Source organism: Hippopotamus amphibius, chromosome 16 (assembly GCF_030028045.1).
Source record: "Hippopotamus amphibius kiboko isolate mHipAmp2 chromosome 16, mHipAmp2.hap2, whole genome shotgun sequence".
In the NCBI taxonomy this organism is placed as follows: domain Eukaryota; kingdom Metazoa; phylum Chordata; class Mammalia; order Artiodactyla; family Hippopotamidae; genus Hippopotamus; species Hippopotamus amphibius.
In genome coordinates this window covers 37265685-37292325 of record NC_080201.1, presented here as the reverse complement: position 1 = coordinate 37292325, position 26641 = coordinate 37265685, and the positions used below count along the sequence as shown (strand labels likewise).

Sequence of the window (26641 nt, the reverse complement as noted above, 5' to 3'; positions counted from 1 at the left end):
GCATTTATCTCTTCTTCTTTCAAAGAACCTTCTAAAATGATACGGAATGATTTTTTTTTTTTAAAGCATAATCCTCAAAGACAAAGAGATCATGAAAGGACATAGGTGATGGAGGGATGCTAATTGCCTTAGCAGGGCAAGCAAACTACAGTTGACCCTTGAAGAACACATGGGATTAGGGTCACTGACCACTTGCAGTACAAAATCCACATATAACTTTACAGTTGGTCCTCCACATCCTCGGTTCTGCACTCACAGATTCAACCAACTGCGCACAGTGTAGTACTGCAGTATGTATTCAGTGGAAAATAAATTGTATATAAGTGGACCTATATGGTTCAGACCCATGTCATTCAATGGTCAACTGTATAAGCTAAAGTACTTGGAGAAAAGGCTCAAGAAGGTTTTTGTCTTGAAGAACCTCTGAAAGGCTCAGAATTTGGAGTCATCAGAAATAGCAGAAGACAAAAGTAAGGCATAAGGCTGTAAACAGGTTTAAGTGAAAGTCTGTGGTGGTCCCTTCTCCCTCTTGCTCAGCATGGGCAACAACCAAGTAGTCTATTTCTGGGAAATTTCAGGCATTAGAGTTACAAGTTACAGGAGAGGGTAAGATACTGGCCTAAGGCTAAAAACAGGGAGTTAATGGAAAGTTTACAAAAGTTTACAGTTTGGCCCTTGCCCCCAGTTCTGCCAAATTCCTAGGATGCCAGTCAGCCAGAAACATACCTACAGGACAAGAGACAGGAGGTAAGTCCCACTGTGCAGAGTTTCCAATTAGCTCTTTAGCACCTTATTCTTAATATAGTATAATAAAGAGTTATGTGCCTTTGAAAGAAAACTATGACTGAAGAGGGCCAAAACAAATAGCAATAAGGAATCTGAAAAAAACAGAGCTAAATCGAGGGAATAAAAGAAAATTTCAAAACTACACTTGAAGACATAAGAAAATATATCCATTAAAAAAGAAAAAAGAACAGCAAGCTGAGAGAAAAGAACAATAAGAGAAAAAAGAAAACTTCTTGGAGATAAAAAAAAAATATGACAGCTAACATAAAAATAGTCAATAAAAAGCCAAGATAAAATTAAGAAAACTTCCTAGGGGGAAAAAAGACACAAAATGACAAAAAATGACAAAAACACAAATGAAATAAAGAAATAAAGGATGGAGTTAGGCAGTCCAATAACCAACTAGTAGGAATTCCTGAAAGAGGAAACAAAAAAATCATCAGAGAAATAATATAAGAACATTTCAAAAAGTCAACTATAGAAGCCTCCAGCTTGTAGGGGCCCACCTGATGCCCAGAGTAATAAATGAAAAATTGTCTACATCAAGACATATTATGAAATTTCAAAGAAAACGGATTAAGAGGACACCCTGATAACTTCTAAAATTAAAAATAAAACAAGTCATACTTGATGGATTAGGAAAAATAACAGCAATGGATTTAAAATCAGCAACCAGGGACTTCCTTGGTGGTACAGTGGTTAAGAATCTGCCTGCCAAAGCAGGGGACACGGGTTCAATCCCTGGCCCGGGAAAATCCCACATGCCGTGGAGCAACTAAGCCTCTGTGTCACAACTGAGCTCTCATGCCACAACAACTAAAGCCTGTGTGCCTAGAGCCTGTGCTCCGCAACAAGAGAAGCCACTGCAACAAGAAGCCCATGCACTGCAACGAAGAGTAGTCCCCACTTGCTGCAACTACAGGAAGCCTGCACGCAGCAATGAAGACCCAACAAGCCAAAAAAAAAAAAAAAAAAAGACGTGATCATTGTAACAGAGAGCTGTGTTTAAAAAATGATTAAAAATAAATATATAAATAAAATAAAATCGGCAACCTATGAAGCTAGAAGACTACAGGCCAGTCAAAGAGGGAGTATAAAAAGGTTTTGGAAATGGAAGGACATACCCATGCATCCTTCCTCAGGAATTTCTTGAAGGATACACTCCAGTGAAGTAAATGAAGAAGCAAAGAATAAAATGGCACAGAATCCAAGAAATAAACAAAGAATAACAAAGCGAAAGTCTCCGAATAGTAACTCTGCAGAAGGCCTAGAGAATGAATTCGGATGGGGGAGGAGTACAGAGGACTAATGGAGAAAAAAAGCACAGGTATATGGCAGATATGACAGAAAATCTGCAATGAAATTAAGAACATGTACACAGAAAACTGTGCAATTTAGTTTTTCAAAAAGAATCATTTACTCTAAGAGGGAAAAACCACAGAGAAATGAAATACTATATACTGCTTGGCTCTGAAGTATACATAATCTACACGGCCAGAATGTATACAATGATTACTGACCTCGCTAAAATATGACATAACTATATAGAGATGGAGACAATTTACAGATGCTGATTCTTTGTCTGTGCTAACAAAAAATCCAAAATGGTAACTCAGGAAATTACACTTTAAAAACTTATTTAAAAATATGGAAATAAACACCAGAAGAAACAGCTCAAAGTTTTAAAAGTAGTTGCATTTAAGAGAGGAATAGGGGAGTGGGAGAAGAAAACAGTGAAGGACAGTGATGTTTTGAAAACTATCTTAAATAAATACAAGAGTTTTTAAATTTTAAAAGTATAAAAAACATTATATTAATCAAGAAAAAGAAATTAATTGGGATTTTAAAAAAATTCAGTGGAACCCAAGTCTAATAGCCCATAAAATTCCTTAACTTTTAATCTTCCATGAAAAACCACTTCTAGGCAGTTTATTTCTTGGATGTAATATTTATGTGTTCCCTCCCCACTCCAAGCATGCTGACATCTAGTATCCAGGAACATTTCTCAAGAGGGATAAGCTCCTGTTTATCCATCTATGATTATGCCCTCAATGTCTCAATGTTCTAACTCAAGGGCAATTTTTTTTTTACATATGTCTGAGTTTAAGTTAAATACTCTAGAATCTGAGCGCTCAGCAGCCCATATGGGGACTTCTTAAACTTTTTGAACAGTTTCTGAGGTAATCTCTGATCTTTCTACACACTATCCTGCACATGTCAACAAGTAAACCAACTTAAAATACCATTTAAGTTGATAAATGGTATTTTTAATAAGATCTAAATAAGAACCTGTAATGATTTCCCACTTTTCACGGGATTGAGGCAATTCTTTCCGATATTTATGAAGGCTCCTAGATTACCCTGATCTCATCTTCCTAGTCCATAACTGTTCAAAGTATACCTTAAACTTCCGTCAGGCAAATCTTTCCACCTCCTCCTCACAACATGCTGTTTTTATTACCATCTCTTGTTAATGTTGTGTCCTGAAACTTGAAAGCTCTCACCTAAATTTCACTTATCTTAAGGTCAAGCTCAAGTCCCATAACTTTCTGGAAGCTGCCACTTTAGCCTGCACTGACTCATCTCTTCCTCCAGACAGTGATCAATCCTTGCTTCTTGTAGTAACAAAACTGTGTTGGCTCACTATCAATGGGGGTCACTGTGTTTCATGCAATGCCAGTCACATATAAAAAATAGAGCTATTATATGATCATTTAAAAAATTCAGCTTGATTTGAATTTGCTCAAAATCACACTATCAGTCACCTAGCAGTCACCACCTATCAGTCAACAAAGGAAAAATTAGAACAGAGGTCACTGACACCAGTGCAAACTCCTCCCTCAGACCACAAAACACAAAGCTGACCGGAGGAGCCTGTAAGTGAGCTGTTCCCATAGGCACACTCAGCATGAGGGACAATCCCCAAGACATTCAAGAAAGCATATGAGATTGCAAGGGACTGAGAGGTGTTTATGTAGGAACAGACCTGGATCCATTCAAAATTATTTATTTCTTAAAGTAAATCATTTTTTAACTTTGGTATGTTCATTAATTTTCCTAACAAATTATTTGTTTCATACCACATAACTAGAGGTTTTGTATCACAACAACACATTAGAGTAAAACTGATTTCAAAGACAATCCAACTAGTTATTGCATATCTATTATTACACTAATGACTGTTTTACAGAAACAAATACATTTGTACTTACTTCAAGGATATATTTACTTTGGGTTTAAAATAGGGTGCGGTCTGGTCTGCCAAAAAGACGATTAAATCATTTCCTAAAAGAAGCGAATATATATTAGAAAAATGCTTCCCAGTGAGACAAACAATCAGTGGTTAAAAGAAGCTTTCTGGGCACCGTTTTCAACAAGAAAACTTTTATTTTACTCCAGTTTGTCTGCCCTCTCAAGGTTGATTCTATTAGACTAATGGAATGGGGATTCCTAACAGCATATCACAAATTCAATATTGAAAGCAGCAGGGAAACTAGAAGGATGAATATGTTAAATTGTAGTTGGTCAAGGCAAACTGAAGCCAATAGCTTCTGCCAGGAATCAGATCGACAGACTTATAGAAAGTGTATAAAAAGTATGCCATATAACTATACTGTGTGTTAAGTCTTGTCTTCCTCAAACCTAACTCAGCCTCTCATAAGGCTGTTTAGTTCATTGCACAGATGCATCACACCAAGGACACAGAAACTCCTACTGTAGGTATCTGACTAGTAACAAGGACATGATTTCATATTTAAGCAGAAAAAACTCAATCCTACAAGACTACCCTCTTGTGGCTCCTATAGAACCATCCCCCAGGTTGATACATTTTTGGAGCTCAATGAGCACTCATTGGAACAGACTTTTGAAATTGTTTAGTCAAACACAGGGCATCTTTAAAGTTATGGGGAAAGTCTCTGTCTCCAGTTTGGATGGAGTGGCTATAGGTTAGGCAGTATGCACCCTTCCTGCAGTACATGGAGTCATACAAAGATAGGGGAAATACCCAAGGTACACAAGAGGCTCTGGGGTGCTGGCGAGGACTCCAAGAGATCTGGGCCAAGATCTTGTCAGTCAAACTCTGTATAAGTGCTTCACTTCCTTCTCTCACAACCTTGACCTTAAACAGTACCTGCTTTGTGAGTACTCAAGAATACTAAGACCCTCTAATGCCCATTGTCAGCATCAAGATTTACAAAAAAAGTTTGTTTAGTGATGGTTAAAGCAAAGAACTTCCAAGAACCTCAAGGTGGAAAAGAAAGCAGAGATTTGGAAGATCAGGGTGGTGGCCAAAGCAAGGAAGTCTTTTGCACGCAAAAGACTAGGGCAGCCCAGAAGGGAGAAAAGCCTGCAGTGTTAGAATCCTTTTCCAGGGAGATACTGGGTTTATTAGTGGCGCCTGCAAAATACTTGTGTGAACTGCGGAGGGTTTAGAGCCTTGGGAAGGAACAGTAGTTTCTAACAAAGCTGGGACCCTGACAAAGGGAGAGAAGGGTGAGTAAGGTAAATGAGGAGACAGGGAGAAGTCCTCTATGAGAGGAAATTGTCAAGTCGCACCTTTTCCAGTTCATCAAAGGGGAAGGGAAACTGGAAGAAATAAAGCAGACAGGAATGAAGGGGCTCTGGGAGGGAACACAGGGGCAAGCTACGAAGACTACTGGTAATCAGGAAGGACTCTGGAAGGCAGATGATTCCATGAGGAGGGCGGGGTGCGTGAGTGAAGGCCGCGGTCTTCTCAGGAAAAAAACAAAAAACTGGGGTGTTGCGAGTGCTTGTGGGGGTGGATCAAACTGTGGAGTGGTCAGGCCAGGACCTGGGTCTGGAAAAGATGGAGGAAACGGGCAAGCTGTCAAGGTTGCTGGAAATAAAGGGAGAGAAACAGGGTTAGGAGAGAAGGGCCGGGAAATGCAGGAGGACCGGGCATCCGGGCAAAGGGTGTGGGGAACACCGGGAGGGGCACGCGGACAGAGGGAGGGCCGGGCAAGCACTGACTTTCCCGCAGCACGAAGAGGTCCGTCTGCTTGTCAGAGTTGAGGTCTCCGAAGGCCGCCAGCGTGCCCCAGGCCTCGGCCCCAAAGAGCTCGGCCGTGACGTTGTGCAGCGCCCGCACCGGGACCGGCCCGACTCCCAGCAGCGCGAGCCCCCCAAGCAGCGGCGCCAGCAGCACCCAGCAGCCCGGCAGCCGGCCCGCCGCCGCCGCCGCCGCCGCCATGGCAGCCCCTCGGCCCCCGCCGGCCGGCCCACTGCGGCGCTTGACGGCAGCCGGAAAGCACCGTGCCGCCGTCCGAGAGAGAAAGAGCGCAGCTCCGACGCTCGTACGACCGCGCCCGGCTCCCCTCTCACTCTCCCCTAGGGCTGCCCCTCTGACGCTCGGGAGGCCGCGGCGCTAGGTTGAAGCTCGCCCGCGCGCTCACTTCCGGCCGGCGCTCCTCCCGACAGTGTCGCGCCGGGGGGCGGGGCCGGCCGGGCGGAGCTGACAGGCGGCCCCGGGGGCGGTGGCCAAGGCGGCGGCCCGAGCGATGGCGGGGCTCATGGCAGAAGTGAGCTGGAAGGTCTTGGAGCGAAGAGCCCGGATCAAGCGCTCAGGTTTGGCTGGCTGGGGCGCCACCCCTTCCCCCGCACCGTAGGGGGTGCTCCCCCTCAAGAGCCGTGGGCGGGAGGCAGTTGGGGTTCCTGGAATGAACCTGTGCCCGCGTGTTTCCCCTTAGAAAGCAGACGGTGGTCCCTGACTTCCTCAAATGTCTTCCCCCATTAAGTGGTGATGCCACCTTTACTCAGTTTTGCTTCCCCTACTGGATTTCGTGTGTGTTCCCTCTGGGAAAGTAGGTGGTGGTGCCGACTTCGCCTGGAGTCTTAGAAATCAGGCGGCGGCCACATTCACCGGAGTGCCCTCCCCGAAAGTCTGTATTCCTCCCCGAAAGTCATTCCTATATGTGACTAGGGTCCGGTTCTAGAAAACCGGCGGCTGCTCGTTGCCTTATTTCGTAACTCCTTTTCACATTACAAGTTCTGAGCTCTAGTCAGTTATCTATGTGGCAGAAATTGCGGGAGACAGGGCCTCGGGCCACGAAGGCGGTCACACTGAGCATAGTTCGGGCTCAGAAGGAAGTGGGCCCCTTCCCTGGGCAAGTGGCCCCAGGACGCCTAGTTCCCAGTTGTGGCTCCCAACCCGGAGGCCAGCTAGGTCAGAACACGCTGCGCAGGCAGTTATAACAGTTCAAGCGTCCTGAACTGACTTGTTCAAATTGCGAAGTCACGACTTTGAAGTTAACACTTGTGGCTTATAACTCATCTGAGAGCCAGGATTGAAACTTCTCTTATTGCTGCCTGGCTGGATGTAATCTCGAGCTAAAAAGTGTCCCTATAAACAGGAAAGATGGTGGAATGACAAGTCTTCAACTAAGAATCTTTCCTTTTGAAGGAATGTTGTTACCGTCTAAGTTACTGTGGGGAAATGCTAATGTCAAAGTGGATAATCTAATAACCGTTAAAGACATAGCCCTAGGAAAACTAACTCTACATTTGCATTGGTATTAGGGTTTTGGGTTTTTTTTTTACCCCATTATATTTTGGCTTTTCCCATTCATGAAATTCTTAAGTTCTTAGTTGTGCAGACAGCAGAGTTCTTAGCTGTCTTTTTTTTTTTTTTGAAGAAAGTATCTAATTTCATAAATCATAGAGGAGAAATCCACCCCATCTTTGTTGCTTATTCCATTCTATTTTTAAACCTTAAAAATAGTTCCTCACTTGTTTACTTAGGATTATAGCAAAACTACCACAAGTATGAGAGAATTTTTCAAAAATTTGTCCTTAGTACATTTTAGAGTCAATACAGTTACATAGTCACATATATTTTTGTTTCATATTTTTTCTCAAACTTTTTGTGTCATACTGAAGTATTGAGTTGACCACTAACAGTGAGTCTATCTGGGCTATAAAAAGTGTTATTGGGTTGATAGTATCTGGTCAAAGAGAGTAACTGGAGTTTTCTTACAGGAAACTGAGCTCTACCCTCAACATATATTTTTACATCATTTCTCTTTTCCTCTAACGAACTCATGCGGTTTATTTTCTTCTCCAGTCTTAGTTTCCTCTGAATTGCATGTCATAACAGTAAGCTTTGAAAGCCTACCTTCTCTTTCTTTTTCTGAGGAAAAAAAAATTGAAATTTTATTTGACTGTTGTTGAATGCTGTCACTTAAAATGCAGTTTCATGTACAAAGTAGTTGAGTGCATTTGTATAAATGTTGGATGTTTTTATATGTTTACATCATAGCAATAAAAGAGATACCATTTGAAGTCATCCTTCCAAATTAGTTGAGGTTTCAGTTTCTGATAACTGTGCAGTGTAGACTATAAAGTTTCTTCAGTGAATCATTGAGCTCCTGTGTCATTAAAAGCAGTCACCTTGATTCTTTTTGTTACTTTTAGAGGAGTATAAAAAGTGTTTTGTTTGAAGCTTGAACTAACCTGACTATGATACAGATTGCCACTGCAAAGTTCTGAGCATTGTTACATAGTAGCATAATCACTTCACTGCTCCATAGAGGATGGTACTCTTACATAATGTTTAATAAGTGGCCATTATATATTTCCTGCCTCATCCATATAAGCAAATGTAGTTTATCAAAGCAAAGAAAATCAAATTTTCAAGTCATAAAAGAAAAAATAAAATTATAATGAACCTCAATTATTGCCTTTGTTGCACACTGCATCATGTTAATAACTGCTCACTCTGCTTTCAATTAATCTAACGCTGATTGCTTCTAACCTTCACTAAACAGTTTTGAAAATTGCTATAGTTTAGCCTGCGACGCTTATGATTAGAGTCAACAATTTGAAATGGCCAGCTCATCTGATGCAGTCGTCTCTTCTCCACCAGCTTTCTTAAGGTCTGGTAAGTGTGTAGACCCCAAAAGGGTCACTTGGTAATTTTAAATATCTTTGTTTCTGAAGGTTGATGTCACCATATGATATCATTTTGGTTTTATTTCCCCTTTGGTGGGCCCAAGCCTGAGCACCATTTCTTTTATTGTTGGGCTCAAGTTTGCACTGTATGTTGAATGTGGTCTGTGGTGTGAGAGGCATGAGAAGTGCAGTGCGGAGCCCCTGTCTTGACACTTGTTCTGTTTGACCAGGGGCAGTTCCTCATATCTGGGAGCCTTAATTGTCACCTGAGTAGATAAAAAGCTACTTCAATAATTTTTGTCTTTTTGCATAACAAAGTAACTTTTATAAATTAAAAAATTTGATCAGCGTCCCAATTATTTTCTGTCATTCAACTCCCTGTGAAGTAGGTATTTCAATATGCATTTTCATAGACGGGAAAGGGAAGCCCACAGAGTTGAAGCAAGTTGCCCCATGTCCTGAGACTATTATCTTTCAAGGCCACGTGCTTTGCCTTCCATCCCATGGCTTTCTGGTGTAAGGGCTGGAGGAGGTGTTGGTGCACTGGCTCTTAGACCGTCTTGTTGGTGAGACCCTTTGCAAGCTGGATGGAAGCTGTGGAATTGATCCCCAGATGAGTGCCCTGGGGTTTGAAAACAATTTGGAAGAGGTCCATGCATTCAGGAAAGACCATGTATGGATTTCCATTAGGAATCCAGGCCTTTGAGTGCATCCGGAGGACAAGGGCTTTGTTAAGTGGCCGTAGAGTTGAAGTGAAGACAAGTCTTTGGGGCTTTTTTCTGTGGGTTGTGACCCACCATGGGCCATTTAAAACCTGTTCTGTGTGTGAACACTGGGAAAAGCCTATTGGCAAGAGACTGCTTTGTCTTTAGTGTGCCTTAAGCAGAGTATTCAAGCCTCAGGACTCATTAACAGGTAAAAGTGAGATAAGCCAGTCCAAACAGTGACAGTGAAAAATACTTTTTTGGTTTCACCATAATCTTTCAGCAGTCGTTCCCCTACCCTTTATTCCCATTTGTATTTTAAGCCCTGTTTTGGCAAGATGGAGGGGAAAAATCTTGAAGAAAAGAAATAGGATATAGCTTAGGAAAGAATCCCAAACAGGAGAAAACAAAGCCTATACTTTAAGGAACGATAGTTTCATCTGCTAAATGACAAAATAGTATATTATATGTAACATTGCCAATTGATTTCTGGTTTAACCATTGAACTAAGAGAACAAGAGGACATATGTCTTTGAGCTATGCTTTCTTTTAAGCACCAGGCTCTCTTTTTCAACTTGGCTTTCCTAGTAAGGGCTTGATGGGTTTTCAGCACTGCCAAAGTCATTCAGCAGTTACGGGGAAATAGAATGCTAAAGATACGCTTTTATGCATCAATAGTCCTGAAAATTTCAAAACCTAAGAACTGTACTTTAACATTACAGAGAGTGTTTAAAGCCATATACAAGACGTTTTTCCAGTACCATATTATTAAATCAAAATAGAATGCACCAAGAAACTAAACTGAAAAATACTACACTTAATTGTTATAAGCCATTTAAAAGATGGATTCCTTATAAATTACTTTCAGTATTGACACTTGGGGTTCATCTAACCAAAACTTACTGATAATTATAAAGAAATACTTAAAATCTTTATCTGTTAAATAGAGTGGTTTGGCATTTATAGTTTATTTACTAATTTAGAAATACTGCATTTATGTTGGAAATGATTTGTTTTCTGCTATTGTAGTTCCTTGGACGTTATCATTGTGGGAAAGTGTTTAATAGTGTGATTTCATTTAACAGTCATTTTAAAGCATGTCCTGGGTTTATAGCTGAGCTTTTCCTTTTACCTTTGGCTAGAAACTAATGTTACCAAAAGTGATAGCCAGTATCTCGATTTTGGAAAATTAGTTTCTAATATACCTAGATGGTTTTATGCATTTTAACCCTCTTTATTCCTCCTGGATTTGTTTCTGTGATGTTTTCTTTATTTCTACTCTTTATTGAATTCAGTGTGTCCTGCATTTCTGTGTGTGCATGCTTGAGTTGTGCTCTGACTGCTAATGTGTCAGTGTGCTGTGGTTGAATATACTTTCTTTTGTTTTGACTGCTTAAATCCAAAAAGAGATCTGGATGTCCAGGTTTTTCTTTAAAGAGCCTTGTGGTAAAACATACAAGACAATGAATTTACAGGCAGATTCTACAACCAAGATGAATGAACTAATTATTAGGGAAGGAGTGTAGCGTCCAGTAACTTAGATTGTTTCCATTTCCCATTGACTGTTACAGTTTTGTATTAGGTTAGCAGAATTGGTCAGCTGGAGAAATCACATTGGCGTTACAACTCAGTTATTTAGTAATTGTTATGGCATTTTGTGATGAGGTAAGAAATGTCTTGGCATTTTTGCTTTTATTCTTAGATAAGATAATTTAAAAAATTATTCCTTAAAATGAATCATTGGCTTATCTCTGTCTTGGCTCTGGAAATTTATCAGCATCTGAGTTTATCAGCATGTGACTTGAGTTTTCTCCTTTACTTATTTCTTTTTAGGTTCTTTGATTAATTTGATTTGATTTATTTGATTTGATGGGCATATCAATACCTGGTAAAGTTTTATTGTATATTCTGGGCAAAATTCAACTTTTTTATTTTGTGTGTCTGACACTCTGTTCTTTTTAGGCACTTACATAGCAGCCTTGTTTTCAGCCTAATTTAACAAATTCAACCAATTAATAAGGTTCTTTTAGCTTAAAGAGACCATAGGCCTGAGGCTCCTGGACTGTTATGTGTTGTGGCCCCTTTTAAGAGCCTAAGGAAAGAGTACACATTTTGTGTGCAGCTATACCTGAATCTAATCCTGGCTTTGTTGTTTACTACTTGTCTGATCTTGTTTGATCTTTAAGACTTGGTTTCCTTCTCTGTAAAAATGAGGGTAATAAAACCTACCTGAAGGGGTTATTGTGAGGATTAAATAACATGTTATATGCAAAACACTTGATACTTGGTAGCTGCCCAATAAGTTTTATTCTTTATCTTTCCTAAAAAATGTATGCCTTTTACAATATTGCCGGTATGTGTTTAAGAGTAGGATTTTACAAAAACAGACGTGGTTGCTTACCTCTTTCTCTCATTTTGATATCTACTCTCATGGTAGCCATTTAGTTAAGAAAACTAGTCATGCTAAAATACAATTGGATGGAATCAGATTAACTAGAATCTACCTCATGTTTTAATCTAAGTCCATTTTGTTTTTGTCTGTAATCATTACAAGTTTAAAGAAATTATTTCTGACGGTTTCAGTGGAAACTCCTGTTAGACAGCAAGGAGAGCAGTCATTATTTTATGTAGAGTTAGAAGAGATTTTTGGCTTATATTGGGTATGCTATGGGTTGCCTTCATGGAGGATGGAATTTGATTTGATTTATTTACAAGGAGCACTTGTAAATTGTATCCTGCTGGGAGCCCTGATCTCTTCTTACTGTGTCCTGCACTAAAATCTTACAATATTTAGGAAATAGAAGCCATATGATGTGGCTTAACTCCCTTGGCATGAATCTTACTGATCTTAAAGCTTACTCTCTTTCTGTCATTATCCTCAGCAAAGATGATGCTTCAGATTTTATAAGTGAGAAGATTTCACAAAGAGTACAGTGGCTTATCTCACTGCTTTAGACTGTTAGAGAATACTTACATTGTACATCATAGAAGCTATTTTCCTCTTACTGTGTTCTTGATCTTTAGTCTTCTGTGAAGCCAGAAAAGGGGTAAGAGGAACTCCCCAGAATTCCTGATTCTGATCCTGTTGCCTGCTGAAAATTTCCATATGGGTATATGATGAACATCTCAAATGTAACCTGGCCAAAACAGAACTCTTATTTTGTAATCCTTTTCCTACCCCCAATATATGCCTCCCTAAATCTTTTCCATCTCAGTAAACTAAAGCATTATTCTTCCAGTTGCTCAAGCTGAAAATAAGGAGGTTATTCCTCACTTTCACTCTTTTTATTCAATTCATTTGTAAATCTTTTCTATTCCACTTTCAAAAACCTATAGAGAAATCTGCTTATTTTTCTCCAGTTGTATTCCTTCTTCCGTAGTCTAAGCCACTTTCATCTGTGATCTAAACTACTGAAATAGCCTGGTTTCCTGTCTTCATATTCTTGCCCCTTTGCAATCTGTTCCCTACCCAGCAGTGAGAAAAATCTATTAAAAATGTAAGTCAGATCATGTAACCTTCCTGAGATCCTTCATTACCTTTACCAGTAAATCCACAGTCCTTCCCTTGGGTGACCCCAAGTCAACGCTTTTGCTTGCTTCTCTAATCTCCTCATGGAATATCCCTTTCTCCCCTACTGCTCTTCAGCCATGCATGCTTTGGTTTCTTAAGACACAATTTGTTTTCATTTAGGCTCTTTGTAATAGCTATTTCCTCTTCCTGGAATGACCTCTTATCTTGCTGGTTGGTCAGCTTCTTCCTTTTGTTCATCTTTTCTTTTTTTAAGAACTTTTATTGAGGTAGAGTTAACAGGCAATAAACTGCATATATTTAGAGTGTAAAATTTCGTAATTTTTTTCTTATTAGTAATGTATATATGGCAATCTCATTTTGTTATTTTAAGACTTTTTTTTAAATGTTTTTTTAAGCTCTTTATTAGAATATAATTGCTTTACACTCTTGTACCAGCTTCTGAGGTACACAAAAGTGAATCAGCTGTATTTATATATATACCCCCATATCCCCTCCCTCCCGTGACTCCCTCCCACTCTCCCTGTCCTGGCCCTGTAAGGCATCACACATCATCGAGTTGATCTCCCTTTATTATCCAGCAACTTCCCACTAGCTATCTATTTCACAGTTGGTAGTATATATATGTCTATGCTACGCTCTCACTTCATCCCAGCTTCCCCTGCGCTCCCTGCCTCCCAAACCCCATGTCCTCCAGTCCATTCTCTGCATCTGCATCCTTATTCTTGCCCTGTCACTGGGCTCATCAGTACCATTTTTTTTAGATTCCGTATATATGAGTTAGCATACAATATTTGTTTTTCTCTTTCTGACTTACTTCACTCTGTATAACAGATTCTAGGTCTATCCACCTCATCACATATATTTCCATTTCATTCCTTTTTATGGCTGAGTAATATTCCATTGTATATATGTGCCACATCTTCTTTATCCATTCATCTGTTGATGGGCATTTAGGTTGCTTCCATGTCCTGGCTATTGTAAATAGTGCTGCAATGAACATTATGCTACATGTTTCTTTTTGGATTATGGTTTTCTCTGGGTATATGCCCAGTAGTGGGATTACTGGATCATATGGTAGGTCTATTTTTAGTTTTATAAGGAACCTCCAAACTGTTTTCCATAGTGGCTGTATCAACTTACATTCCCACCAACAGTGCAGGAGAGTTCCCTTTTCTCCACACCATCTCCAGCATTTATTGTTTCTAGATGTTCTGATGATGCCCATTCTGACTGGTGTGAGGTGATACCTCATTGTGGCTTTGACTTGCATTTCTCTAATGATGAGTGATGTTGAGCATCTTTTCATGTGTTTGTTGGTCATCTGTATGTCTTCTTTGGAGAAATGTCTATTTAGGTCTTCTGCCCATTTGTGGATTGGGTTATTTGCTTTTTTGGTATGAAGCTTCATGAGCTGCTTGTATATTTTGGAGTTTAATGCTTTGTCCGTTGCTTCTTTGGCAAGTATTTTCTCCCATTCTGAGGGTTGTCTTCTTGTCTCGTTTATAGTTTCTTTCACTGTGCAAAAGCTTTTAAGTTTCATGAGGTCCCATTTGTTTATTCTTGATTTTATTTCCATGATTCTAGGAGGTGGGTCCAAAAGGATCTTGCTTTGATGTATGTCATAGAGTGTTCTGCCTATGTTTTCCTCTAGGAGTTTTATAATCTCTGGCCTTACATGTAGGTCTTTAATCCATTTTGAGTTTATTTTTGTGTATGGTGTTAGGAAGTGTTCTAATTTCATTCTTTTACATGTAGCTGTCCAATTTTCCCAGCACCACTTATTGAAGAGGCTGTCTTTTTTCCATTGTATATTCTTGCCTCCTTTGTCAAAGGTAAGGTGCCCATAGGTGCTTGGGTTTACCTCTGAGTTCTCTATTGTGTTCCATTGATCTTCCTTTCTGTTTTTGTGCCAGTACCATACTGTCTTGATCACTGTGGCCTTGTAGTATAGTTTGAAGTCAGGAAGCCTAATTCCACCAACTCCAACTTTCCTTCTCAAGATTGCTTTGGCTATTCGGGGTCTTTTGTGTTTCCATGCAAATAGTAGGATTTCTTGTTCTAGTTCTGTGAAAGATGCTGTTGGTAACTTGATAGGGATTGTGTTGACTCTGTAAATTGCTTTGCGTAGGGTAGTCACTTTCACAATGTTCATTGTTCCAATCCAAGAACATGGTATGTCCCTCCATCTGTTTGTATCGTCTTTGATTTCTTTCATCAGTGTCTTAAAGTTTTCTGCATACAGATCTTTTGCCTCCTTAGGCAGGTTTATTCCTAGGTATTTTATTCTTTTTGTTGCAATGGTAAATGGGAGAGTTTCCTTAATTTCTCTTTCTGCTCTTCCGTTGTTAGTGTATAGGAATGCAAGAGATTTCTGCGCATTAATTTTGTGTCCTGCTACTTTACTAAATTCCTCGATTTGTGCTAGCAGTTTTCTGGTAGAGTCTTTAGGGTTTTCTATGTATGATATCATGTTATCTGTAAAGAGTGACAATTTTACTTCTTCTTTTCCAATTTGGATTCCTTTTATTTCTTTTTCTTCTCTGATTGTTGTGGCTAAAAATTCTAAAACTATGTTGAATAATAATGGTGAGAGAGGGCACCCTTGTCTTGTTCCTGTTCTAAGAGGGAATTCTTTTAGTTTTTCACCATTTAGAATGGTGATGGCTTTTGGTTTGTCATCCATAGCTTTTATTATGTTGAGGTAATTTCCTTCTATGCCTGTTTTCTGGAGAGCTTTTATCATAAATGGATGTTGAATTTTGTCAAAAGCTTTTTCTGCATCTATTGAGATGATCATATGGTTTTTATCCTTCAATTTGGTAACATGATGTATCACATTGATTTGCATATATTGAAGAATCCTTGCATCCCAGGGATAAACCCCACTTGATCATGGTGTATGAGTGTTTTAATGTGCTGTTGGATTCTATTAGCTAGGATTTTGTTGAGGATTTTTGCATCTATATTCATCAGTGACATTGGCCTGTAATTTTCTTTTTTTGTGACATGTTTGCCTGGTTTTGATATCAGGGTGATGGTGGCCTTGTAGAAAGAGTTTGGGAGTGTTCCTCCTTCTGCAATATTTTGGAAGAGTTTGAGAAGGATAGGTGTTAGCTCTTCTCGAAATGTTTGGTAGAATTCGCCTGTGAAGCCATCTGGCCCTGGGCTTTTGTGTGTTGGGAGATTTTTAATCACTGCCTCAATTTCCGTACCTGTGATTGGTCTGTTCATGGTTTCTATTTCTTCCTGGTTCAGTCTTGAAAGATGGTACTTTTCTAAGAATGTATCCATTTCTTCCAGGTTATCCAATTGATTGGCATATAGTTGCTTGTAGTAGTTTCTCATGATCTTTCATATTTCTGTGGTGTCAGTTGTTACTTCTTTTTCATTTCTAATTTTGTTGATTTGTGTCTTCTCCCTTTTTTTCCTGATGAGTTTGGCTAATGGTTTATCAATTTTGTTTATCTTCTCAAAGAACCAGCTTTTAGCTTCATTAATTTTTGGTATTGTTTCCTTCCTTTCTTTTTCATTTATTTCTGCTCTGATCTTTATGATTTCTTTCCTTCTGTTCACTTTGGTGTTTCTTTGTTCTTTGTTCTCTAATTGTTTTAGATGTAAGCTTAGGTTGTATATTTGATATTTTTCTTGTTTCTTAAGGTAGGGTTGTATTGCTATAAAATTCCCTCTTAGAACTGCTTTTGCTGTGTCCCATAGGTTTTCGGTTGCTGTGTTTCCATTGTCATTTGTTTACAGTATTTATTGATTTCCTCTTTGATTTCTTCAGTGATTTTTTGGTTGTTTAATAGTGAATTGTTTAACCTCCATGTGTTTGTATTTTTTACAGTTTTTTTCCTGTAATTGATATCTAGTCTCATTGTGTTGTGGTCTGAGAAGATGCTTGATATGATTTCAGTTTTCTTCAATTTACCAAGGCTTCACATGACCCAAGATGTGATCTATTCAGGAAAATGTTCCGTGTGCACTTGAGAAGAAATTGTATTCTGTAGTTTTTGGATGAAATGTGCTGTAAATATCAATTAGTCGAGATGGTCTAATGGGTCATGTAAGCTTGTGTGTCCTTATCTATTTTCTGTTTGGATGATCTGTCCATTGATGTAAGTGGGGTGTTAAAGTCTCCTACTATTAGTGTGTTACTGTCGATTTCCCCTTTTATGGCTCTTAGCTTTTTCCTTATGTGTTGAGGTGCTCCTATGTTGGGGGCATAGATATTTACAATTGGTATATGTTCTTTTTGGATTGGTCCGTTGATCATTATGTAGTGTGCTTCCTTGTCTCTTGTAATAGTCTTTACTTTAAAGTCTAATTTGTCTGATATGAGCATTGCTACTCCAGCTTTCTTCTGACTTCCATTTGCATGGAATATCTTTTTCCATCCTTTTACTTTCAGTCTGTATGTATCCCTTGGTCTGAAGTGGGTTTCTTATAGGCAGCATATAGAAGGGTCTTGTTTTTGTATCCATTCAGCCAGTCTGTGTCTTCTGGTTGGAGCATTTAATCCATTTACATTTAAGGTGATTATTGACATGTGTATTCCAATTACCATTTTCTTAATTGTTTTTGGTTTGTTTTTGTAGGTCTTTTCTTTCTCTTGTATTTCCTACTTAGAGAAGTTCCTTTAGCACTTGTTGTAAGGCTGGTTTGGTGGTGCTGAATTCTCTTAACTTTTGCTTGTCTGTGAAGCTTTTGATTTCTCCATCAAATCTGAATGAGATTCTTGTTGGGTAGAGTATTCTTGGCTGTGGGTTTTTCTCTCTCAGGACTTTCGGTATATCCTACCATTACTTGTGGCCTGCAGAGTTTCTGCAGAAAGATCAGCTGTTATCCTTATGGGTTTTCCCTTATATGTTATTTGTTGCTTTTCTCTTGCTGTTTTTAGTATTTTTACTTTGTGTTTAGTTTTCATTACTTTGATTAATATGTACCTCGATGAATTTCTCCTTGGGTTTATTCTGTATTGGACTCTCTGCATTTCTTGGGCTTCATTATTTCCTTTCCTACTTTGGGGAAGTTTTCCACTATAATGTCTTCAAATATTTTCTCAGGCCCTTTCCTTTTTTCTTCTTCTTCTGGGATGCCTGTGATTCGAATGTTGGTGCGTTTAATGTTGTCACCACGGTCTCTGAGACTGTCTTCCATTCTGTTTATTCTTTTTCTCTTTCCTGCTCTGTGGTAGTTATTTCCCCCAATCTATCTTCCAACTCAGTTATTCGTTCTTCTGCCTCAGTTATTCAGCTGTTTATACCATCTAGGGTATTTTTAATTTTATTTTGTTATCCATTACTGTTTGTTTGCTCTTTAGTTTTTCTGAGTCCTTATTAACTGTTTCTTATATTTTCTCTGTTTTATTATTGAGATTTTGGATCATCTTTATTAACATTACTCTGAATTCTTTTTCAGGCAATTTTCCTATTTCTTCTTCATTTATTTGGTCTTGTGGGTTTTTTCCTGCTCCTTTGTCTGCATAGTGTTTCTTTGTTTTCTCATTTTGTCTAATGTATAGTATTTGCTGTCTCCTTTCCCTGTGCTGCCTATTATTAATTCCTGTTGTTTCTGTCCTCTGCCGCCTGTGGTGGGGTTTGTCCAGTGTCTTGAGTGGGCTTCCTGGTGTGGGGGTCTGGTGTTTGGCTCTGTGTTTTTTCTCTCTGATGAGCAGGGCCATGTCAGGTGGTGTGTTTTAGGGTATATGTGAGGCTAATATGGCTTTAAGTAGTCTGTGTGCTGATGGGTGGGTTTGTGTTCCTGTCTCGTTTGTAGTTTGGTGTGAGGTATCCAGCACTTGCAGTTGCAGACAGTCAAAAGAAGCCAAGTCTTAGACTCTGATACAGGAGTCCCTGAGAGTTCTCTGCAGTTATTCTTCCCTGTGTCTGAGGCGTCCCTAGTAGTCTAGTATGCGGAATTCAGTGCTGCCTCCCCAGAACCTCCTACTTGACTTCTGATGGAATAGTCCAGACTTCAGATGTTGCTTGTCCTGGCAATAAAGAGGTTTAATGAAGGGTGTCCAATCCCCAGACTAATGGCAGAGTATTGAGTCAAACAAATACTAAGTCAAGGAAACACATACATGTATAAGACACACAAATACTGAATCCAATAGAACGTAAGGCACTAGAAACACCTGACAGAAGAACCCCAGTATGCCATCAGACAATCAAAGAGAAAATCAACAGATATTCAAAACCAAAAAAAAAAAAAAAAAAAAATCCCCACACACAAACACAAATCCAGGGAGATTTTGAAAGCTTGGATCAAATATGATAAAAAGCAAGAGTACCACCAGGCAGACTGAGGATTCTCAGGATGAAATCAGACAGTTATAGTTAGAACTAAGACAATGAGAAAACCTAATAACAAAAACCAAAGCAGTGCGTCTTCTGGTGAATAAAGCAAGGAAACAGAGCAGACCGATAATATTGCTCATAAGTATATTAAGATAAAAAAAAACTAGAAAAGGATAGAAGACAGGGCAACAGAAGAGCATAGTTCGACTGGAAGTATGAAAAGAAAAAGCAGAGAGAGAAAAAAAAGAGAAATGTATAAAGGATAGAGAAGGAAAGAGGGTAGAAGAGATAAAGTTAGCACTACAAATAACTTAGAAATACAAATATGGAAAAAGTCTAAAAATAAAAATAGGCGAAAAAGATAGAATAAAAGAATTAGAAAATATGTTATAATATGTGCAGATCCCTTAGGACTAAGAGTGTAAGTAAGTTAAAAAAAAGAAAAACAAACAAAAAAAAAAAACCCACATACACACAAACACATATCCAGGGAAATTTTGAAAGCTAGGAACAAATATGATAAAGAGCGAGGATACAATCAGACAGGCTGAAGATTCCCCAAACAAAATCAGACAATTAAAACTAAGATAAAGACCTAACCTAATAATAAAATCCAAAGCAGTGTGTCATCTGGAGAATAAAGCAAGGAAACAGAGTCGTGCGATAGCATTGATTATAAGTATATTAAGATAGAAGAAACTAAAAACAGATAGAATACAGGGCAACAGAAGAGCATCGTGAGACTCAAAATATGAAAAGAAAAAGAAAAAAATAGAAATTTATAAAAAATAGAGATGAAAAGAAGGTAGCGAAGATACAGTCAGCACTACAAAAAACTTAGCTAGAAATAGAAATATTTAAAAAGGCTAAAAATAAAAATAGAATAAAAAATAGAATAAAAAATATGTTATAAAACTTGTAGATCCCTTAGCACTAAGATAGTAATTAATAAAAAGAAAACAAAACAAACAAACAAAACACTAAAACTGACCCCAGAATGGACCAGATGAATAGAATTAATAATAATATTTCTGTTTCCTTGGGGTCTCAGCTGTAAGTGTCCTTCTGCCCACCATGGGTTTTTTGTATTACTCTGCACCCAGCAGAGCTTCCTTTATTGTTAGTCTGTAAACGCTGGTGTGTGGGGAGAGAGAGGGTACAATAGTGGCTCCTTCCCCTGGGGGTGAGTGAGCAGTGGCACGCTGCCTGGGTCGCAGCAGCTTGGGCGGCTTGGGCAGTGACTGTTGCAGAGGGACACCAGTAGCTCAGGCTGAGAGAGTGACTGCAATGGCAGCTCCTCCCCCCTGCTACGACTCCGCCGGGGCGCCCTGCCTGGGTCATGGCGGCTCAGTTGGCTGTGGCAGTGCCTGTTGCAGAGGGATGCCAGTGGCTCAGGTGTAAACAGAATGACTCCAAAGCTGGCCACTCTGCGGGCTTTTGCTCTTGGCTGCAGGCACTTTAGGCCAGCCCCCCCCAGGGGCCTTTGTTATCCCTGAGTGCATTAGCCAGGCCCAGAGGGGTCCTTCCTTTGTCCGATGCAGGCACTGAGAGAGAGGCTACACACACGGCTCCTCCCCGCTGCTTGTGAGTCAGCAGTATCGAGATGCCGCCATGGCTGCCCAGCTTTCCACGGTAGGCACTCTCTGCTGTGGATTTCTTCCCTCCTGTCCTCTCAGTCCGTCTCCCCACTGCCAACAATGTTTCTCACCCTGAACCAGTTCTCTGGTTCCCACATTCCAGCTCCCAGACCCCTTGCTCAGCTGTGAACTGACATCTCAGTCCGGACATGCTGAGCCATGGTGCGGACCCTCCGTGTGTTTCTCAGTCTTTTCCATTTGCTACAGATCAGCCACTTCACCCTCTTTGAATGATCCCAAATGCCTCCCTTCTGACCCAGGGAAATTCCCCATTGAAGAAGGGGTTTCCCTGTCAGATAAGGGACGTTTCCCTGAATTCTGCAATTTCCCATCTGTTTCAGATCCCCCCGCCCCAGGGTGTGGGACCCATCCCTTTCCTTTCTTTTCCTCCTCTTTCTCCTTTTTTTTTCCCCACTCTGTCCTACCCAGTTACGTCGGGATCTTTGCTGTTCTTTCTGGTGTCCGAGGTCATTTGCTGGTGTTCAGCTGGTTCTCTGTGGGAATTATTGCATCTTTTGGTGTATTCCTGATGCATCTGTGGTGAGGGATGTATTCCATGTCCTTCCACTTTGCTGGCACCTTTCTTCCCTTTTGTTCGTCTTTTAGCTTCACTTGTTAAACTTAGCCTTCTTAGGAAGGCCTTTTTACCTACTCAATCTAAGTGGTCCCCAGACACATCACTCTTAATTTTAATACTCTAGTATACCTCTCACTATTTGATATTTTCCTCTTAGCTTCTCTGTGACATATGAGAGAAGAGACTTCATCTGTTTTGTTCACTCCTGTATCTGTAGATCCCAGAGGAGTGCCTGGAGGATAATAAATGCTCGGTACATCATATTGCTTAGAAACTCATATTACTTATCATAGCTTAGTCCCTCCTGCCCCTTTTGAAAGATAAGGTAATGTGGTTAGTATATGGACTCATAAAACTAGGCTCAAATCTCAGTATGAAACTTATAAGCTTTGTGAGCTGCTTTTTTACCTACTTTCTGTAATTATACAGTGGATACAACAGTATATCCCTCGTAAGTTCCTTCGTGAAGATGAAATAATGGCTATGAAGTACTTAGTAGTTGTAATGATACTAATATAACAATAATAAATATAATGTTGATGATGGCAAGAGAGACAATTTCAGTAGCTAATTTTTACTGAGTACTTAATATGTGACTAATAGTGTTCTTGGTGCTTTACATTTAAATCGCACAACAGTCCTGTGCAATAGGACTGCTGACTATTTCTGTTCAAAAATCAAAATGCAGAGAAGCAAAGTAACTTACATAAAGTCACACAGCTAGGATACAAACTCAGCCAGAGCTCCCAGCCATTACCGCCTTCCCCTTCTTCAGCGTGCATAATGCCTAGTATTCCATAAATGAATGCCAGTGATTACTGTTTGCATCTTAGTGATGTTCACTGCTCTTCTCTCACTCATGTCAAATTAGCTAATGTTTACTGGACCTCTCTGATGTTGTGGAAAGTTTGTAATACAGCTGGCCCTCTGTATCTGTGGGTTCTACAATCTGAGGTTGCTGAGGGCTAACTGTACCATGCCTTTTTATATAAAGGACTTCAGCAGTCTGCATATTTGGTGTCCTTGGCAGGGGTGGTGTGGTCCTGGAACCAATCCCCCATGGATATCAAGGGATGACTGTGTATGATAACTGGTCTTAGAGAACTTGTAGCCCATGGAACTTTTCGCAAAGCTAAAGATGACTACAGGGCTTTTGCATACATACATACAGTCTCTAACTCTCTCCTGGCCTCTTCTAGTTGTTTCCTACTTAACTTTGCTACCTGTAGCCATCATCTCCCATTGTATCACCTCTCTAGCTAGTCCATTTTACAAGTTCTTATCTGGGTCATTTTTCTAAAATTGATCCTGTTATTCCTCTGCTTAGCACCACTTGTCAGTTCTGTATTTCCTGCAGGATTAGCGTGGGACTTCAAAGAAGGTGTCTGTGGAAGTGACATTTGAGCTGAAAAAGGAAATAGGAGTCAGATGAAAAGTTGGAATGAGGAGTGCCCTTGGATAGGATCTTGGAGATAGATAAAGCTGGATATTTGAGAACAATATTCTCAAAGGACAAAGCATTGTGAATGACAATAGTATGAAAGAGAGGATGGCTGGGAGGGGCAGGGCACTGGAAGGCTTGAAGATACAATGATTTTATTGTAATCGGAAGGGGAAGCTGTAGAAAATTTGAAATAATAGAATGATAAGACCTGCATAATATTTTATGAAGATCCTCTGGCTATCATGCAAATAAATTGGAAAGTGGTGAGAAGGCAGGGAGCAGCCTAATGGTGGAGACCATGTGCTATGTGTCTCTATCTCTATGTTTAACAACTAGCATAGTGCACAGTGCTGGGCATTTGGGGCATTCAGTCCATCTTTGATAATGAATGGTTGTGAAAGCACAAATATTGACTCTGTCATCAGTCTAGATTCAGAAACTATGGCCACCTTGATTATCTACTGTTTATTTGTGCCATATCTTTGATTCAACAGAGTAACTTTTAGAATGTGGCCAAATTTAACACAGGAACATTTCTGTGTGTATATGTAGCAAATTCTTATAAATCTATATCTTATTTTTATATCATTATGATAATCTCTGTCCATATCTTAAAGTAGAGATTAACGATTCTATTTCTGAGAAATAATCTGCAAAATCACACAAGGAGCTGCCATATCTTTTCTTGGTTCAGGCTTAAAGAGACATAGAAATTTGATTTACCTTTTAAAAGATACTGGGTTTGTGGGAGATGTAAAGATTTTTTGTTGTTGTTTTTATTGGTAAACACTTAGGCAGTTAGGATGTGTTTTTTTGTTTTTTTTGTTTTGAGTCTTGAAAATAGATCCAAAAGAGATTTGAAAATAATCCCTGACTAGAAAACACATAAAAGAAAATTGTAACTGCACATGTTATATACTTGGTCTTCAAAATTTGGTAACTTCTTTGTGATTGTTCATTGTAGTTTTCTATGATGTGTTTTTAATAAATTCATACTTGTTCTCGTTGTCACGTTAGGCCTTGGCTGCCTTGATTAGAAGTGGTTTTTAAAAGGTGAAAAATTCATTGCTGTTTTTTATTTTAGTATTTGTTCTTTTTTTCCCCTATAGATTTTATTAGTTTCTTTTTACCATCAGTAATATGACTTTATCTTAGTCCTTTAAAAAGAACTATTCTTTATTTTTAATTTCTTAATTTCATAGCTTCTCTTTCAGTTCATATTTCACTGGTTTCTTGAGGAAGTTGCTTTTTATAGGCAGATATGGTACATTAGGTGACTTCCAGAACCAGTGAGAATCTTTTTAAGTGTAAAATTGAAATTGGCCATTTCTATGGGTTCTGATGTACTATGTGTCTCATGTGTTCTTTGTTGACTTTTGAAATATACATTAGTTTTTAATTTGTTATATAAAAATATTTAAAGCTTATTGTTTTAACTGTTGTACTCCTTTTATTATCATGCCACTTCTGTGGTCTTCCTATTCAACCATTTAAGATTCAAGACTTGAATTTTTGCAGATATGTAGGCCCTGGTCGTGGGATGAGTGGTCATGTTATTATTTGTATGATAGATGGAGTCTTGTGGCTAAAGCTGTGAATGTAGATTGGCAAGGACAGGCACAGGGTTTGGATTGGGCAGTTGAACTTTGGACAGTCCTTCATGTATGTGTTCTCTTCATGGTATGTTTTGAAAACATACTCTTAACTTGTATTCATTATTGCACTTCTATTCTCCTCTGGCAGTTGAACCAGTAAAGAATTTTGTATATATTTAAATTCTTCTTGTTGATGTGGTTACATTAACTTTTGAAGTTTGACGGTAAGTACCTGATGGTTGATTATAATTATAAATCATTAATATGCCAAAAAGATGACCTTGGCTTGCTGCAGCTTCAGTCAGTGGACTGTTTTCCATGGAGTTTTCAGCTTATAGGGCAGCTTATTCTTTTTTATTATTATTATTTAAAAAAATTTAAAATAATTTACATCTGGACTTTTAACAGCTTCTGATTTAGGATGATTTCAGTTTCATCTTTTTTTTTTTCCTGTATTCTGAATATATTTCTGTCATGACTTTTCATCTGTGTAACCAAATGGCAGTTGTGCAAAGCTAACACTTCAAAAATTAAGGGCAATGGACTAAACCTCTAAACTTACTATGATGTTTGATTTTAAATGTTTTGATAGAAGCACTTACTGATCGATTTCAAGGATGGAAATTTTGCCTCAGGTCTCAAGTAGCCTGTGTGCAGGTGTGTGTGTGTGTGTGTGTGTGTGTGTGTGTGTGTGTGTGTAAAATTTGACCATCTTAATGTAGGTGGCCTTGCTATATCCTCTTTCGTTAAGCAAAAACATTATAATAAATAAGTTTTGAACAACAGAGCAGCCTGTGGCTAATTCCAAAGTGGGCAACACTGTTAGGTTTTGACCAGTTTGGAGCTGTGGATTTGTTAGGTGACTTCACCTGGAAATTCATAGTAAGAAACCTGAAGCTCTAGAGGACTTGCACTGTGTATCATTAATCATTAGGCTTTGCTCATGATGTAGTGTAGTATATAGAGCCATGCCCCATTGGGTGCCACTTCAAACTTTCATACTTCTAGCTACTTTTTTTTTTTAATTTTTATTTATTTATTGACTGCATTGGGTCTTTGTTGCTGCGTGCAGGCTTTCTCTAGTTGCAGCGAGTGGGGGCTACTCTTTGTTGTGGTGCACGGGCTTCTCACTGTGGTGGCTTCTCTTATTGCGGAGCCAGGCTCTAGGTGCATGGGCTTCAGTAGTTGTGTCACGTGGGCTTAGTTGCTCCACAGCATGTGGAATCTTCCTGGACCAGGGATGGAACCTGTGTCCTCTGCATTGGCAGGCAGATTCTTTTTTTTCTTTTTTTTAAGAACTTTTATTGAGATGCAATTGACATACAGTAAACTGGCAGGCAGATTCTTAACCACTGTGCCACCAGGGAAGTTGCTAAATACATTTAAAAAGTATATTTTATTTTAAAATAATTTCTTTAAAGTCTTATTTTTTTTAAACATAATATCATTTGGTATTATGCTAGGCATTTGGTAGAGAGCATTAATCATTCTTATTGATATTCTTTCTGCTTTGATGGTTTTTTTCCCATTCAAATTGAGCCTGTTTTAAATACAGTTCATATAAGCTAGTTGATTTTAGACCTTTACCTTTTTTGTGTGTTAAACATCTTTTAAATGGTCTCCTGAAAACAATGAATTGTCTATGTTAAATATCTTTAATAAAGAGGTATTTAAAATAATTGCTTGTTTTCTTAATTTACATATTTCTGACAGTAATTGTCTTTCCTTTGTGGACTCTTTTTATGACTTTTTATCTGTTGTTTCTATCAGTTCTGAGGTCCTCGTGTTTTGGATATGTTATCTCGTTTTTATGGAAATACGCAATGAAGCACAATTAATTTGTTAAACCCACCTAATCCCAATTTTCAATAGGCTTGTAGCTTTGATAATAATCATTTGCTCAATGATTGCAAGGATAAAAAAAAATCCTAGCAGGATGTAAAGTTTATTATTATTTAAAGGAATAGAAAACTATTTGAGGATTAGAAGTTATCACTAGACTCTCCTTCTGTATTACTCTGTATGATACTGATATTTGTACCTAAGACCTGTAGCAAATTGAAGCGTTTCCTCAGTCTAATTTTTCTTCCTTTTAAATATTTCTTGAATATTCCTTCTCCTCTGTATCCCTGCTGTCACTATCTTAATTCAGGACCCTA

General features: G+C 38.9%; 2 protein-coding genes across 8 annotated transcripts in view; one reads left to right on the top strand and one right to left on the bottom strand.

Moving 5' to 3' along the window:
* Positions 1 to 6204, bottom strand: part of ITFG1 (integrin alpha FG-GAP repeat containing 1) — a 307662-nt gene extending 301458 nt beyond the window's left edge. The window contains exons 1-2 of one of the 3 annotated variants that reach the window (XR_009049769.1): positions 5779 to 6203; positions 3999 to 4071 (exon numbers count right to left, since the gene is read on the bottom strand). Coding sequence is in view for 2 of the 3 variants with exons in the window: in XM_057713043.1 (XP_057569026.1) it covers positions 3999 to 4071; positions 5779 to 5998 (293 nt within the window). In the remaining variant the exon portion in view is untranslated. Of the gene's footprint in view, positions 1 to 3998; positions 4072 to 5778 lie in introns of all 3 variants that reach the window. The other 2 variants (XM_057713043.1, XM_057713042.1) reach the window with 2 other exon arrangements.
* An 18-nt stretch (positions 6205 to 6222) lies between these two features.
* The window catches only part of PHKB (phosphorylase kinase regulatory subunit beta), a 225674-nt gene continuing 205255 nt past the window's right edge, over positions 6223 to 26641 (top strand). For 3 of the 5 annotated variants that reach the window (XM_057713036.1, XM_057713037.1, XM_057713040.1), the window contains exon 1: positions 6256 to 6372. In XM_057713036.1, coding sequence (XP_057569019.1) covers positions 6306 to 6372 — 67 coding nt within the window. In that variant the 5' untranslated portion in view covers positions 6256 to 6305. Of the gene's footprint in view, positions 6373 to 8570; positions 8684 to 26641 lie in introns of all 5 variants that reach the window. The other 2 variants (XM_057713038.1, XM_057713039.1) reach the window with 2 other exon arrangements.